Source organism: Conger conger, chromosome 12 (genome assembly GCF_963514075.1).
Source record: "Conger conger chromosome 12, fConCon1.1, whole genome shotgun sequence".
Classification (NCBI taxonomy): Eukaryota; Metazoa; Chordata; class Actinopteri; order Anguilliformes; family Congridae; genus Conger; species Conger conger.
In genome coordinates, this window is record NC_083771.1 from 19,328,215 (window position 1) to 19,344,891 (window position 16,677).

Here is a 16,677-nt window from a genome sequence, read left to right on the forward strand (position 1 = left end):
CAACACAAGAGTTAGTAATGGTCCTGAGCCAGGCCACTGAAGCACGCGCTCCGGCCGCTGAACTGGAGAAAGCTTCTGTTTGACCGAGCGTTCTGCCGATCTTCGCTCCCGATTACCACATGAATGCACGTCCTGGGGAGGGTTATTAAAAGTTTAAATGAGCTCAGTGCTCATCAGCAGCCTAATTTGCTTTCTTACTCATGCTGTGCTGGAAATGCATTTGATTTAGTGCTCTCTGTCAGTCTGACACTCTTGCCCTCCCATTCACCACATTCAAATATTCATCCAAAATATTCATCATCGCTGAAATAGGCTAAAGGAATGTGACGGGGTTATTTATGCATCTTTGAAGGTGTTATATCATCTATACACGGCAGCATATTTAATCCAGTATAATACTACAAATACTACAGCTGTCTGATAATTTCATTTATTTACTGAAAATACACCTTTCAACCAATATGGAAAAAACCTATAAAAATCATGTAAGATTCTTGTGGTTCAAATATTAGCATTATTTTGTATTGGATTGTACATAAAAGTCTTCTGTGGTTCATGTCATGACTTGTGTTATTCATGTTATGTACACTTTAATCTTTGAAAGCATACAGGAAATCTATAAGGGGAAATGTTGCGTATACATTATGCTGGAACCTATTAATCATATAGGAGACTTGTAGTTTTCTTTTGTGTTTGATTTGCAATTGTACAAATGGACAAATGGACAAACAACTATTTGGGCAAAGACTTCCACGTGCTGAATCTGACCACAATTAACTCTCTCTCACACATGTTGACATGCAGCATATACAGTTATACATACATACATACATTATTACTCAATCATATTTGTATGTAGCAGAGCTTCCCCTGCTTTTCTTATGTAACGGCGATTGTTTAGGCGCACCTCTTTAATGGCGGAGATGTGGGTCAAACCTCCTCCACTTGATCACCTTCATGAAGACAGCTGAACTCAGCAGGGCGGCCGCGGCCTTGCGTCTCATGAATGTTTCATGCTCGCTCCGCGCTCAGCGTTGCTCTGCACCCTGGCTGGGATTGCAGCTATATTTAATGCTGGCACTGCCGCGAAGCAGCTCTTAGAGCCCAGATAAAACAGCACACAGAGGAGGGGAGCCGAGTTATATACGGCGGCTTAACCTCCGGAGACACGTTGCAGGGAAAAATATTTTCACTGCGACGCCGTACGGCTCGGCCGAGGAAGTCTACCTTGACGGACGAGTCCTGAGAGCTGTGGAGAAAAACCCTAAAACAACAGTCCGTGACGTCACCGGCGGTGACCTGAGGGCGGGGGTGAAAAAGTCCCGCCATCATCAGCAGCAAGGCCAGATTACAATTCACCAAAAAATACAGATTCTTTGGACAGATGAGACAAATATAAAGGGATAGAAAGCTGAAAGCCCGATCGATCGAAACTTAACCAGACTCTTTTAGAAATAGAAATCCCGCATGGACGGATATTTTTAGTGTAAAAAGAAGAAATGTCTGGGAAAGAGAGGATCTGGTCACCCTGATGTAGCCCCTCCAGGAGAAAGCGTTTAAAATGGCCGTTTGATCACCGGCAGACGCTCGCTCAGGTCAGATGTTAACCGCCGTGCCCAGGGGACGCCCAGCGTTCGCCCACACTCGAAATGAGCCCCAACTCAAATGGCGTTGCGCTCGGGAATCTCAAGGGCTCTCTTTAGTTAAAAACAAAACAAAACCGGACTGAACTGAACAAAGGCCTGCCTTTGATTTAAAATATCAACGGTTTAACGGCTTTAAGTAATGACTGTGTGACCTACACGTCCGAACGTATGACGTTGTTGCCCCGGGGATATGGGGTCTGAGTGGGGATGAGGATGGAGACTCAAAATGGCGCCCTCTCAGTCAGTGGTTAAAGACAGCAGTAAAGCAGGAAACAGGCCCTTTCTGTACATTAGAGATCGATGAACAGCGCTGGCACCTGTCGATACTGACCCGGTGCATTAGATCAGCGTCTGTAATCCGGCCCCCAGGGAAATACTCTCTGCGCTGCACTTGTGTGTGTTCACAATCTGATATGGGTTTAAACCTACCTGACAGGTGTCTCCTCGAAGTCCGTGGGGAGAAATGAGCTATCGAAGACATGCTTGTAACAGCGTAAACAAAATAACTGTTGTCAATAGTTCATCTTTCGAATCGGGTTTTTGAAATGACTCACAGCGGGGTGGTGTGTCATCGCTGCTTGCATATAATCCGCCATTCAAAGTAAAAAAAAAAATCATATTAGTAATCCCTGCTGAGAAAAACAGCTCACGGTTTTGAAACAGCTGGTAACTGGTTGACCAGTTCAGATCAACTCCTTACTCAACATGGTTTGATGAGCTCAAGCTATGTTTTGAAACAGCTGGTAATTTCCCTATGACCGTCTTGATTTTACACCAGGGGTAATCATCTCTCTGGTGTAGTACAGTTTCTGGTGGCAGTACACTGTCCCTTTGGGCCACAGCAGCTAGAGGACCTCGATAAATGGTAAATTGCTGGCATTTATATAGTGCCTTTATCCAAAGTGCTGTACAATTGATGCTTCTCATTCACTCACACACTCACATACTCACATACTCACATACTCACATACCAACAGTGACTGGCTGCCAGCATTTAGAGGTTAGGTGTCTTGCTCAGGGTCACTTCGACACACCCAGGGTGGGTTCGAACTTGCAACCCTCTGACTGCCAGACGACTGCTCTTACCGCCTGAGCCAATATCGCCCCTGAAAACATGGACACTTTCAGGCTCGAGGGCGTGCTGACTTTATGCAGGTCTTGGGCCCATGTTAGCACTGGCACAGAGAAATAGGATTTTTCTCCATCTTCTTTGAAAAGACACCCATCTACGCTGGGGCCCACAGGCCTAACTAATGGATTCATGGCAGAGCAGTGGTCCTAAAATGTGTTAAATTTCTGCCTCTCGCTGTTACTTTATGGCATGTTATTATTGAGTAAATCACCCTTTGGTTCATTTTCTGTTTTCAGATATGCTGTAATGTCAGTTTTATGGAGGTCTCTCGATGGCTATAATTGCCAGTGTACAAAGTAGATGTGTCATTAGTTTTACATTTTCTTTGAAGCCATAGCGCTGAGAAATGATTTCGGAACGACTGCCGAGCTTTGAAGTCTCGCCCTCGTGCTGAAGATGCCATTTTCTTCAGTTTTCATAATGTTCCAGGATCGTGCGTTTAAGATTTTCTCCGTAACTTTCCAGCAATTAAGAAGATATGAATATGCGATGCCCAGCGTTATCAAATTACCTGAAATATTCTGATGCTGAGCCTTGGAAAAAATGATGGCAATAAATTAAAGCAACCGCGAATGCACTAATGCCATTTTTAGAGACTATCAGCGAGCCTCATTTTACTCAAATGGGAACATTTCGCATTTTCAGCATTAAAGCTGTCTTTGACCGACAAGGAGGCAGTATGTGCCAATAACATCCCACTGTTTAATGGGAAAATGATCTCTCTGAAACAAAATGGCCCCCGTTTGCTGTACTGTAAGTCATATCTGTGTGGCTTCCCTTTTTTCACTCACACAACGGGTCTGCTGATCTGAAATCAGGTCTAAATTAGTATAGGATCAGGTCAGGATATGGACAGCCTATTGAACTGGGGTCAGTTCAGAATTTTACAATGTATGATCAAAGGATCAAGGATCATTGAATCTGGCCCTCAAATCCAAATCCAGCCTTGGTTTTCTTTTCTCCTGGGCAATTAACTGAGCAATCACTGTTTTTGATTGGTCAGACTGTCCTCACACGTGACTCCTAGGTAAAGGGTCGGTGGAAAACCAGCCGTTCTCAGCCCTGGATTGTGAGATCATGATATTTGCGCCACGGATTACCATAGCATCTCCCCCTGCACCTGCTGGCTATGCATCATGCACCGCGGGGTGTCACCTTGGGTGCCGGAACCACGAAACTCGCGGTTGCCAGCCTGTCGTAAGGAGGTCTCCTCTCCCGGCTGGAGTGTCTCCGTCAGACGGAAATGACTTTTCCAGTGCGCCGGCTCTCGCTTTGATCCGTCTTCAGGTTCGGCTGAAGGCTGGGGCTATAAATAGCTTAGATGCGTTCCGGAGCTTTTGAAGCTGCATGACGGTGCTTTTATTCCTGCACTGCTGCTACGTGAAGAATTTGCAAATGCCAAAGCGTTTACAGATGATGGCAGAGAAATGGGTGAGCTCCGTGCGTGTCGAGAGCGCTCATTTGCATAGGCCGTCTCCTCGTTTGGGCTCAATCAGCTGGTTCAGCTCCTCTGCAGGCATCTAACATGTCGTTCGGTTTTTTTCATTCAGCAGGAGTTTGGAATATCTTTTTACATTTCTGTTCTGAAGTCTGCAGGCCTTAGAAGTGAACCCAGGATAATTGAATGTCTTATTTCTTAAAAATAACAAGGTTTGTAAGAATTGAAGGCCATGCTAGGATGGTTCAGGGTTGTGGGATATGCGTGTTCTGCAGGCTGTGGGATTGCTCAGTGTTGTGGGATATGCGTGTTCTGCAGGCTGTGGGATTGCTCAGTGTTGTGGGATATGTGTGTTCTGCAGGCTGTGGGATTGCTCAGTGTTGTGGGATATGCGTGTTCTGCAGGCTGTGGGATTGCTCAGTGTTGTGGGATATGCGTGTTCTGCAGGCTGTGGGATTGCTCAGTGTTGTGGGATATGCGTGTTCTGCAGGCTGTGGGATTGCTCAGTGTTGTGGGATATGTGTGTTCTGCAGGCTGTGGGATTGCTCAGTGTTGTGGGATATGCGTGTTCTGCGGGCTGTGGGATTGCTCAGTGTTGTGGGATGTATGCATGTTTTGCGGGGCGACACACCGGGTGGTCTGGTAATGAATCCTGGCCATGCCCCCACTCTGATTGGCCGTCACGTGGCTCAGGGCCACGCATGATTGGCCACACCATCCCTGAAAGGGGTTGGCCTTGTTTCCCCTCTCCAGGGTGACTCCTGTAATCGATCGGGCCTCTGCAGTTGGCCTGCAGGATGCGCGCTCATCGAAAATAAGCAGTGGCTTCAGCACTCGCGCCCGCGTTCTCGCTGGGTGATGATGTCGCAACAGAGAGACAGGTTTACGAACACGACCAGCCGTTCCAAACGTAGGAGCGTTCATTTTTTTTTTTTCAACGAATGCTCATAATTTGTAGTCAGCGACTTTGTTTCAAAACAATCTGTTGGTGTCCCATCGAGCCTGATCGTCTTACACAACCCATCAAATGTCATTGTCTTGAGACCTCTGAGAACAGATTGTTGGCAGGATTCCGCAATCGGGTCAGAAACGGCCTCATCAATCACTATGCAAACGAGCAGCATTACATTTACTGGAGGTAAACAACATCAGCAGAAAGCAATCGCGTCAGCGCCTCGCATCAGCACACGCTTTATATAATTACCCCCCCCCCCCCCCCCCCCAAAACTGCAGAGAAGCAAACGGACCAGCTCCAGGTGGGAATAATAAGCTTAGCTGGCACGGGCCCTGCGATGCTGGCCTGGAATAATCCGGAACGCCATTATCGTTCCAGGCGTCAGGAATGACGCAGTCCCAGATGTGCGGCTGATGGGTACCACAGATTCTCTACACACACCAGATACTCAGCTTCTGACTCTTAACTTCTCTGTGTTATAATCTTTCATAAAGGAGCATGTGTGTTATAAGCAGTCTTAAAAGAGCTTGTGTATTATAAGCATTCATAAAGGAGCAAGTGCTGTTCTGTGGCAGTATGTGTTATAAGCATTCATAAAGGAGCTTGTGTGTTATAAGCATTCATAAAGGAGCAAATGCAGTACTGTGGCAGTGTGTGTTATAAGCATTCATAAAGGAGCTTGTGTGTTATAAGCAGTCTTAAAGGAGCAAGTGCAGTACTGTGGCAGTGTGTGTTATAAGAATTCATTAAGGAGCTTGTCTGTTATAAGCAGTCTTAAAGGAGCAAGTGCAGCACTGTGGCAATGGGCGTTCTGTATTGTAATACAGGGATGCAGGAGCTGGTCTCTGATGATACCTTGTGGGAGGCAGAGAGAACAGTAGGTAACAGTCTTTGTGAGTCAGCAGGGGATCACGTTATATGACAATACCTGGCCCAGAATGCGTAATGGCCGATCCCTTAAATCTTCTACAACAAAACCCCACAGGGTCCCAGCCATGAATTTTAGAATGAGGGGAAAGGGATTTGGGGCCTGTGCTCTATTCTATTTTGCCAAATTCTCTGCAAGGGACTCTCTTTTCTCTTTTTCTCTATTTAAATAAACTTTTAACCTGCTTTCAAACTTATATATTAATGCTTTTTTAAAATATTCATATCTGTGGCAGCTAAAAATGCAGTGTGCAGACATTTTTATTTTTAAATTCACTTAGTTTGTCCAGCCGCTTTACCTCACTTGGGTTGGATGTGCACACACAAGCATTTTCTTTCTTTGCTTTTGGGTGCTCACCTGAACGTCTAGACCCCGCAGTCCAGGATGATATCTTAACGGAACTTTGTACCAGGCATGTTTGAGTCAAGTTCAAAATATTTGTTTTGACTAGATTGCTTGAACTGACTCAAAAGATCATAGAAAAAGAATGTAGAATGTTGTAGCTGTGCCTTTGATGACGGGGCTTTAGATTTTACTGTATGTCATTGCAAATAAGCTAATACAGGAACAAACTGAATGAAACAGGCAATTATCTGATATTCATGCATTGAGCCCTAAGCCCTATAATAATATGCATGTACCTACATGTGTATGAGTTTACATTTGGGATGGATTAGGGAGGGAATTTTCCCTGAAGTGCCACAGTGCTGTATCAGACACCAAACAGCTGGTGTTGCCAAACAGGTTTTTGTTCAGAAAAGTAGTATTTTTTTATTTGGGCAAGCCTCAGCTTATCACTGAATGGGTGTTCTTTTCTTGCTGATTCAATATGGGAAATTGATATACAATTTCATTTCATTGGTTCCTTTTAGACCAGTTATTTCACATTTTCCCCAACTGTTAACTTTGTCAAAATGCTAAAATCAAATAAATTGAATTTGGTTTGAATTTGTTAAAGGACTTTTTGATGCACAGTCTTAATTTCAACTTGGCAAACTTTGGGAGGTTGTAAATGTACGCTAATCAAATAAAATGTATTTGTTGTGTATTTGGTGGCACGGATGGTGCAGTGGGTAGCACTGCCGTCTCACTGCAAGGAGGTCCTGGGTTCGAATCCCCGTTGGGGATTTGCATGTTCTCCCTGTGTCTGCGTGGGTTTCCTCTGGGTACTCCCACAGTCCAAAGACATGCAGGTTAGGCTGATTGGAGAGTCTAAATTGCCCGTGGGTATGAGTGTGTGAGTGAATGGTGTGTGTGCCCTGCAATGAACTGGCGACCTGTCCAGGGTGTATTCCTGCCTTTCGCCCAGTGTATGCTGGGATAGGCTCCAGCCCCCTTGTGACCCTGTTCAGGATAAGCAGGTTAGGATAATGAATGTTGTATGTGTGTGTGTGTGTGTGTGTGTGTGTGTGTGTGTGAGTGTGAGCACTCTTTGCTCCATGCCCATAATGTGCTATGCTCTGTTTCTCCTCCACAGGAGAAGAAGGGGCAGGAGGTGCCCAAAGGCCCGGAGGTGGAGATCGCCAAGATGGAGAAGTTGCTGAGCTTGCTGAGGGAGCCTGGAAATGGCTCCTAGAGCTGGAGCCCACACTCACACACACACACACACACACACACACACACACACACACACACACCTTACACAGGAAGCACATTGCTATAAATGCAGCAATAAGAAGAGCTTCTCTTGTCCAGGAGATTATTTTTATTTGTCAAATACAAAACGAATAAAAAGGGTGTGTATAATGTAGTTTGGTTGTATATATTAAAATAAGATTTCAAAAGTTTTTGGGAAATATTTATTCTGCTTCACATTCGGTTTGGGTGGTAGTTCAAAATGTTGTGTGTGTGTGCGTGATGTGATCATTTATGCACAGGTTTGTTGTTTGTTTGGTGTGTTGCTTGTGTATTCATGTATGCATGTGCATGTGTGTGACGTGAGGAGCACATAGAGGTTCAGTATGCTAGTTGTACGCTGTCGCCTTGATAAATTGTAATTCCTGCCCAGAAACTCCACACGCTCCTAATATATTGTGGTGCTACATCAGAGATTTTGGGAGGATACGGGCCTTCAAAAATGAGCAGTGTGTCATAACACAGAACAGCTGTGGATTTCTGCAATCTACGGAAACAGACCCAACAACCTAGAATCCATCTTTATTTTAAAAAAGAACAATAACAGCATGCCGTGTTCCAAAAATGGAACGTGGATCTCTGTGCGTCCGCTTCTCTGTGAAAGCCACACGAAATCGGGATCTGTAATGGTCTAGCTCATTTGAACAACTTCTGAGTCGAACGAAATGTGTGACAAATGCTGACTGCACTGCCATTTGGCTACAGCAGGGACACTCAACTCCGGCCCTCAAAGGCAGTATTAGCGCTGCTGCTCTCCACTGCCTGCCTCCAGGGATGTCACTCATTGACCAGAGATCTACACACGGTTTAAATCAGCCCCTGATTAGAGAGGAGCATTGAAAAGCAGCCCTACAACAGCCCCCCCAGGGCCAGATCTGAGTATCCCTGAGCTACAGCTTTGCTGGGTTTTTTCATGTCAGTTTTAAGGGCTGTACTCTTCCCGCATTGACAACCTTTCCCCCTCGGTCAGAACTTGTGAGGACGTGCAATTCAGAAGCTACAGGATGTTCTGTCCTGCTCTCCAGGCCTCCTCCACAGTAAAAAGAGGGCCTCTCTTTCGACGTGAGCGTTTAAACCCCCGGGAAGCATGGACAGGTCCTCATGTTAAGAAAATAAAAATACTTTATAACCAGTGGGCAGCTGGGTGAGACGCGTTTCTGTTCATGGATTATTGGAAGTAATTATTGCATGGTTAGTCTTACATTTTGTCGTACATGGCTAAGTCTTCACTGGTTTACCACGATGTGGACTTTATAATAAGAAAGGCTACCTGACAAAGCTTTTTAAATTGGAAGAGCGGATCCTCTAATTCCACTGCACCGAGTCGCAGAGGTCCTCAGTTGAGTGATTATGAAAGGGATCACACAACCCTCTAAATCCTCTTTAGCCATTCCATAGTGTTTCTCAGGCAGACCCCTTATATATGACACAAGCTCGTAAAATTAAATGCAGGCAAGCATAGATAGTGGCAGGCTTATATTGCACTTATACGCGTAGTCGGTTTGCGTCCAGGCTCCGCGCTCCCAGTCGTGGGTTCGATGGAGACTGCAGAGGGCGCTTCACAGGTGCCAAAGCGGAGGAGTCACGGCCCGTGAGTCAGATTCTGCTGTGAGCCTGGCGCCTCTCTGATGACCCTCAGAGGCAGGTTACCTCCCCCCTCCCCCATAATCCCGACCACTGTCTTCTCCACAAGGCGTGAACTCCCGGGCCTATCCCCACGGCAACGGCCCGCCTAACCGCCGAACGGCTCCGAGGGGCAGTCACGGTGTCAGGACGTACTTGTGGGTGTTCTTCTGCGGGTCCTGGCCCCCAGCCAGCACCGGCGCCCTCTCCTGGCTGGAGGGCACCTTGCAGGCCTTGTAGAGGACTGCGAACAGGATGAAGATCAGCACAGCAACAAGCGCGTTGCAGACGATGGCCCCCACGGCCCCCGTGGAGAGCCCGGCACTCGCCCGTGACTCCATGGCAGGACAGAGCGGATCGGGCCTGGGCCAAATATGTTCCGGAAAAATCCTCTTAAGACTTTACAGGCATGAAAGGTATGAACACACAGCTGTAGCTCCCAGAGAATGTCCCACGAAAGGCATTCTATGACTGAGTGACAGGAGATTTTGGTAGTTTTTCCAAATTGTGATTTGACCCAGGTTTGCTGGTGTTTGGGTCGGGGTGGTTTCCAGGCTGCAGGGGCGTGTCAGGTCTGATGGGACACTATGTTCAGATCCAGTGTTCCAGAGAGGCTGCTCTCAAAGCTGGGGACTCTAGCCTCAAAGCCGCTGGTGTCGAAGGTCCATCTTACCTGTGTCTCCGTCACAAAGACATCACAGGCTACCGCTCCTTCTGTGGCCTGATGTTCAGTCTCCAGTGCCCTGGGGTACCCTCAGACGCCCTCCCCATGCAGAAAGGGCCTCACAACACCCCTCATCCTCCCAATTCCTTCAAACCCTCGACAGCTGTCTGATTTAGAATTCTACAACCACACAGCAAACAAAATAGCATAAAGTTCAAATCCACTTCTGAGAGATCTTTGAGCAGGGACCTTAACTGGGACAGCTTCGCTCAATCTCAGTGCGTGAAATGCACCTCAGCCGGAACCAGCACCTCCGCTCAGCCTCTGAGTAACAGCTCAATCGCAGGCTGCTCAAGTCTGTGGTTATACCATTTGGCTGCCCCTGGGGTGCGTGCAGTTAGGGGGTTCCTCTGGTTCCCTGGGACAAAAAAAGACAAAAACAGAAGAGGGAAAATGAGTTAAATCTGCTCACGTTTGTCTCCATATTGATTTGGTGACCTTTAAGGAAGGACCAAGAATGCGGTATGCAGCCTAACAAATCTAAATAAATAAAGCTCTCTCCGCACCCTCCCTCTCTCTCTGCTGCTGTCTGAGTGGAGCGCAATGTCTAATTATACCTCTGTGCGGAGTAGCAAACACAATAGCAGGAGCGTAATTCAAGCATCAGTGAGGTTAGGGCCGATGGGCGCTCGCCACACTTTGTTCACCAGAAACTGTCACCGCGGTGCTGAGGGTTCCCATGTTCCCACCCACTGTCACATTTAGCCAATTACAGAGATCTAACTGCCTAATAAAAGCGGGGAGAAAGTGTACACAAATAGCCTAACAGTTAGTTAAAAATGCATACGTTCAATGAATAAATATACAATGAATCTGTCTTTATTTTATAGTATCTGTTTTTTTTTGTTTTGCCACCCCCCACCCACCAAAGTCTGCAATCATTGCACATTACATTGAATAAAATACCTCAGTAAGAAAGAAAAAAATGCTAAAATGCTAAAAGTGCACATTATCCAGTATTCCACAGTGCATTTATTTTAGATATCAAGTGTAACATGCGTATGGCTGAGCCATGCAGGGAACACAAATACAAATAAAGTAGTGCTCATTTTTCTAAATGTTCTCCCAGTCTTTCCCAAGAATTCCCATGCTCCCAGAGTTCCGTGAGGTGTTCCGGAACCGCGTGGCTTCTGACAGCCTCTCACAGTGTGATGTTATTGCTCATGCGTAATTACGCCATCTGTTCAGTAATGTGTTTCAGCATTTCAAACACAGAGCCTGCTCTCGCCCGCAACTTCGCCCGTGCGAGACAGTCCGGACGCCACATGCATAAGCAGTTTCAGAATCCTGCATATGAAATTAGGTTGAAATGCTCTTAAAGCTTTTTAATGCGAAAATTAGCCACAAGCATGAATTTCGAAGTATGGCTGGCGCCGATTCAGTTCAGCGTGACATCATCAGTGAAGGACTGTGGGATGGGAGAATGCTGTAGAGCTGAAGGCACATGGACTCATTATCTTAGAGACTAAGGGCCTGTGGTTTGCTGAGGGCCTGAAACATTGCTCATATGAGCTGCGTAAGGTCCCCCAGCCAGGCTGTGTTAATGATCACGTGATCTTTATTGAGTTACGTTAAAAAATCCACCAGAAGGATAATCCATAAAAAGTCCATTAATCCTCTTTTTTTGGGATGACAGTGTGATATTACTGCCCGCATCTCAGGATCTGGCATTAACCCGAAGCGCAAACAGCGTAGCTCAACTCACACAGAGACCCACTGCGTGAGCACAGCTCAGCTCACACAGAGACACACTGTGTGAGCGTAGCTTAAAGCGCACAGAAATTCAGCAGCTTTGACCGTGTGCTTCCCTGTGCACAAAAACAAGGCACGAAGAACAAACAGGAAATAGTTGCTAATCTTCTGCATGCTGGCAATAACAAAACCGTAATATCAGCCAAACCAATAAAATAAATATAATTATACAACAGATGCTAAACAGTGTTTGACCTCCTCTCTACACAAAGCAAGGGGGCTATCCGATAATAACAAAACAATAAGGATGTTCATTACCCGTATACGGTTCAGGATGTGATCTGGCGGGGTGGGGTGAGTGTGTGTGTGTGTGTGTGTGTGTGTGTGAGAGAGAGAGTGTGAACGCACCACAGAGAGTGTGATCCTGTTTGTGTTGCAGCCGGCCTGCTCCAAGGTGCTGAGGCAGGGCTAATCCAACACCCCGCTCTATGTGGCTGAGGTGCCTCCACTGTACTTCCTGCAGGATTACACATGGTTTCAATGTTCTCTGCAGCTCTTCTCTCAAAGGAGAGAGGTCTGTTCCACCACTCCACCCACACTGCTGTGACCACTGGCAAGTGCTGAACAAAAAGGGAAATGGCATACTCTTTCTGCACGGCTGCATCTTTCAGTTAGTAAAACACTTTATCATTATTTCCTGGATGCTTGTACGGAAAGTAGTGGTCTCCAGCACTGGTCCTGGAGAGCCACAGGGTCTGTGGAGACAGTGGTCCTGGAGAGCCACAGGGTCTGTGGAGACACTGGTCCTGGAGAGCCACAGGGTCTGTGGAGACCGAGGAGGGGCATAGCCATTGGAGGCATTGGCTATAAGCAACATTAACAGGCCAGTTTCCCAGGGACTAATGTTATTTTTAAATGCTGCAGCAAGTGGGGACAGTGTTGTAGCTATATAAAATTTTTACCCGTCCCTCCAACCACACATCCCAAGATGGGCTTTATAAAAATTTAATTAAATGAATGTTCAACTTGCACTTTTACAGAGGATAAGCAATCAAAAGACGATTAGGGACAAAGTCACAAACAAATGTTTTCGCAACTTTCCACAGCCTTTACACAAAATTAATTATCTGGCTGGAATGTACCCAAAATGACAAGCATTCTTAAACATCACACAAACAGGCCCTGAAGAGGGTGATTCTCCTACTGTAGTTCCAAGCATTTCCACCTGCAATGCAGCAAGAGAGAAGACTATAAGCCAGCTAAATATCTGCACTGATATTATATCCATCAGACACCACATGACGTAAAAATAGTCCTTATGAATACAAAGCACACTCATGAGGCACACACACAGACACACACAGCCCCAAGCCTCCGTTTGTGACTTGGCAGCATTGCTTGGTTCAGGTTTGCAGTCTTTCCCAGTGTTATCTCTCGGTGTCACCCCTCTCCTGGAATAGATGAGCCATCCCGGGGATTTGTCTGCCTGGTTGCGTCTCACCCCACACAAAGAGCCCCACCAGTACGAGAGAACGTAGCTTGTGTTCCTGTTTTTAGGGGTGGGTCAGCCTCGCCTGCTGGAACGGATGCCAGACGTGCATCGGAAGAAATGGGGTGAGTGTAATTATTCAGCAAACGCAGAGATATCCGTGCGGCAACTTGGCAACATTTTACAAACAGGGCTGTCAGCCCGCACAAAGGCTTCCCTATCACCCCAACACAAATACACGCGCAACCTTGGGATTTTACTCAGCTATTTTTGGGAGACTGTTGGCAGATTTTCTCGCAGCTGAAAGCTCTCAAAAATGACTTGAATTTATCTTTGCTTACCAACAGTACTGCACATAAACTCTATTGTAGCAAATCTTACATTGTGGACAAATCTACTGTGTGCTTCAGCCATTGGACTTCTTGTTTTACTGGCCAAACTCAGGTGAGATTTGTGTGTGTTGAATCAGCTCAGTTTGCTCCAGAAGAGTGGCGTGTGTTCCCATTGGATTCCGGGAGGCCTAGGCAACCAAGGATTGATTCCATCATGACCATAGATGACTTTCTTCTCGTGATGGGAGGGTAAGCTTTAACAAATCTCTGTATGGGTTCATTGGAAATTACTTTTCTCTCCATAGGGGAAATGCACGGATGTTACTGAAGACAGATATGTAACCTTGCCCCTTTATTCTCCAGTCACTTTGATCTCTCTGCCTGTCCAATACGCCAGCTTATACACTCGCAGAAAGCCAACACTTTCTGTAACCTTCTATCATAACTGAGAAGTGTGAAAACTCCTGGACAAAGAATCATTGTGCTTGCAAAGAACATATTGAACTAGACAGATCCCCCCTGGAGCAATGAGGGGATTGAACTACCAACCTTCCAGGTCCCAGTCATGTAGCTGAGCCAGGCCACAGGCTACCCCAAACATGAAACATTATACTGAACACTGAATATTATACTGAACAATAATGCAAAACACAAAAACTTTTTTTTGAATGATTAAAAACTAAATAAACACACTGCTCTGGTTTAGCCTGCTTTGGCCAGGCCTGGACCAGGATAAAGGTGGGAGGCCAACTTAATGTAGACACTAAAAAAGCATGCCCTTGCTGAGGTGTGGGAGAAATCAGGTGAAATCACGAGTGGCATGATGTCGAAGCGACACAGCTGTGGAGCGGCCTGGGTCCCAGTGCTGTCGATCCATCTCGATTCACTAATGTGCCACAAAAAATAAACCTCTTGGGCCCATATTGCACAGTCCACGGGACATGGTGTAATGGAACCGGGCACAGCAATCAGAACGTAACGCGCCACAGAGCACTTTCATCTGGAACATTCCGTCCGGCTGTCAGGTCAATTTTTTTCTCTGCTGTTCAATTTCTTAGCGGCGCTAACGTCCGGTTCGTCACACAGCGCTGCAGGACCCTAATCAGGTCATTTCAAGGCCAAGATGAAGGAAGAAGGAAACAAAATAAGGAGCAGAGTTTTCATTCTTTCAATCTTTTTTTTTTTTACAGACTTTTTTATGTTTTATTTCTTCCTCTCAGGATGAATAATGAATTGGCACATATGAGCCAGATGAGTCTATTGCTGGCTTGGTATTGCAAGTCTTGGCATGGTGATTGCGATAGTCACTCCCGTTCAAAAGTCCCATTTTTAGAAGGCGGTGCAATTTCAAGAATCAATGCTTTTAAAAAATTCTAACCACCCCCATAAACTTACATTTTTCCTTGAAAGACCTTGGCAGGTTCCATGCAAAACTGTACATTCTTTCCATAAAAAGGATATCTTAATTTAAGGAGAGATACCCCACCTCTGTAAAGCTCTGCACATTAGCTCCACGCAGCAAGTCTGTGTGTAAAATATAATTACATAAAAACCATTAAAACTGAACGCAATGCTACCATTGCCCTCTGTCCGTTCCTGCATTCTGACTCACTCAAATGCATCATTCACCATCCAACTGTCCGGTCCATACAGGTTTCTGGTGACAGTACAATCTCAGTGGTAAAAAAAAAAAACAACCTAATCCACTGCACTTTGATCTTTTATTTATTTATTTTCCTCTCCTTGACGTCGTCATTGACATATTTTCATGAGAAAAGGTTTAGTTTCTACTGAAGAACTACTGCAATTGATCATTGTAATCATAACCGGCCTACACCAGAGACCTGGCCTTCAGAGAGGACTTTTAGCAGTAACACCAACCGCATGCCTGGAGGCTAGAGAGCTCAATGAGTTAGGCCAAGAACAAAATCCCCCTTATCTGAGTGGAGTGCAATTTCTTGCTTGTTGAGAGCGCTGAAGGTCAAAGCACGTTCATCAGCCATTTTGTGTGGCTGACAAAAAGAAGAAAGCTCTTGACATAATGTCTGCACAACAGTGTTCGTGAGTGGATGGTACTAAGGGGTTAGGCAGACTTTACAAGCAAACAGATCAAAAGGTCCCTCTGCTGAATTTATACACTCATTAATCCCTTGGTATTCATTGGGCTTATTTTTTTGACTTGTTCGTCTTCTGCTGCTGTAGCCTACCCACTTAAGAGGTTTGACACGTTGTGTGTTCAGAGATGCTCATCTGCATATCACTGTGGTAATGTGTGGTTATTTGCAAAACTGTCACCTTCCTGTCAGCTTTGACCAGTCTGGCCCTTCTCCACTGACTTCTCTCATTAACAAGGCATTTTTGTCCACAGAACATCACTAGATGTTTGTTTTTTTTCCGCACCATTCTCTGCAAAGTGTAGTTTCAGTTCAATAGTTTTTGAGATATTCAAACCACTCTGGCAACAATAAGCATTCCACAGTCAATGTCACTTAGATTACATTTCTTCCCCATTCTGTCGTTGGTCTGAAAAACAGACCGTGTCTGCATGCTTTTATGCATTTAGCTGCTGCCACATGATTGGCTGATTAAATATTTGCATCAACAAGCTGGTGTACAGGCCTACCTAATAAAGTGTGCAGTCAGTGTATGGGCTGGACCGATGCAGCAGTCAGACTATCAACAGCCATAGTCACTGAGCGTGTACAGGAGACGAGAAGAAAGCGCACACCAATGAAAAGCCTGAGAACATACTGTCTGTAGCATCGGGCTACGAAGCGAGAGGTTCCCGTCTGCAACCGCCATTCCCGGCAGGCTGAGTAAGAGCATGTGCCAGGGCCTGGAACTGAGGCAGGGTGTTATCTGCACACGGTGTTATAACCAGGGACAGGCTGCCAGGGAGGAGGGGACACTGCAGGGACTCTCTCCTATCTCTGTAAATCAAGCCTTCAGGGGGCCCGTGGTGTTTACTCGGTAGCCTACTGACAACTGAACACACATTCTGGGATTCTTCCACAAACATTTTCTTCTTTACTTGTTTGCTTTAGTTGCTTTACTTGCTTGCCAGGGGAGCCACAGTTACTGTA

The 16,677-nt window shown here is 45.9% G+C and overlaps 1 protein-coding gene across 2 annotated transcripts in view; it reads left to right on the forward strand.

Annotated features, from left to right (window-relative positions):
* dnai1.2 (dynein, axonemal, intermediate chain 1, paralog 2) overlaps positions 1-7,886 on the forward strand; it is a 46,648-nt gene extending 38,762 nt beyond the window's left edge. For both annotated transcript variants that reach the window (XM_061263047.1, XM_061263046.1), the window contains exon 20: positions 7,577-7,886. In XM_061263047.1, coding sequence (XP_061119031.1) covers positions 7,577-7,675 — 99 coding nt within the window. In that variant the 3' untranslated portion in view covers positions 7,676-7,886. The remainder of the gene's footprint in view (positions 1-7,576) is intronic.
* Positions 7,887-16,677: the final 8,791 nt, after the last annotated feature.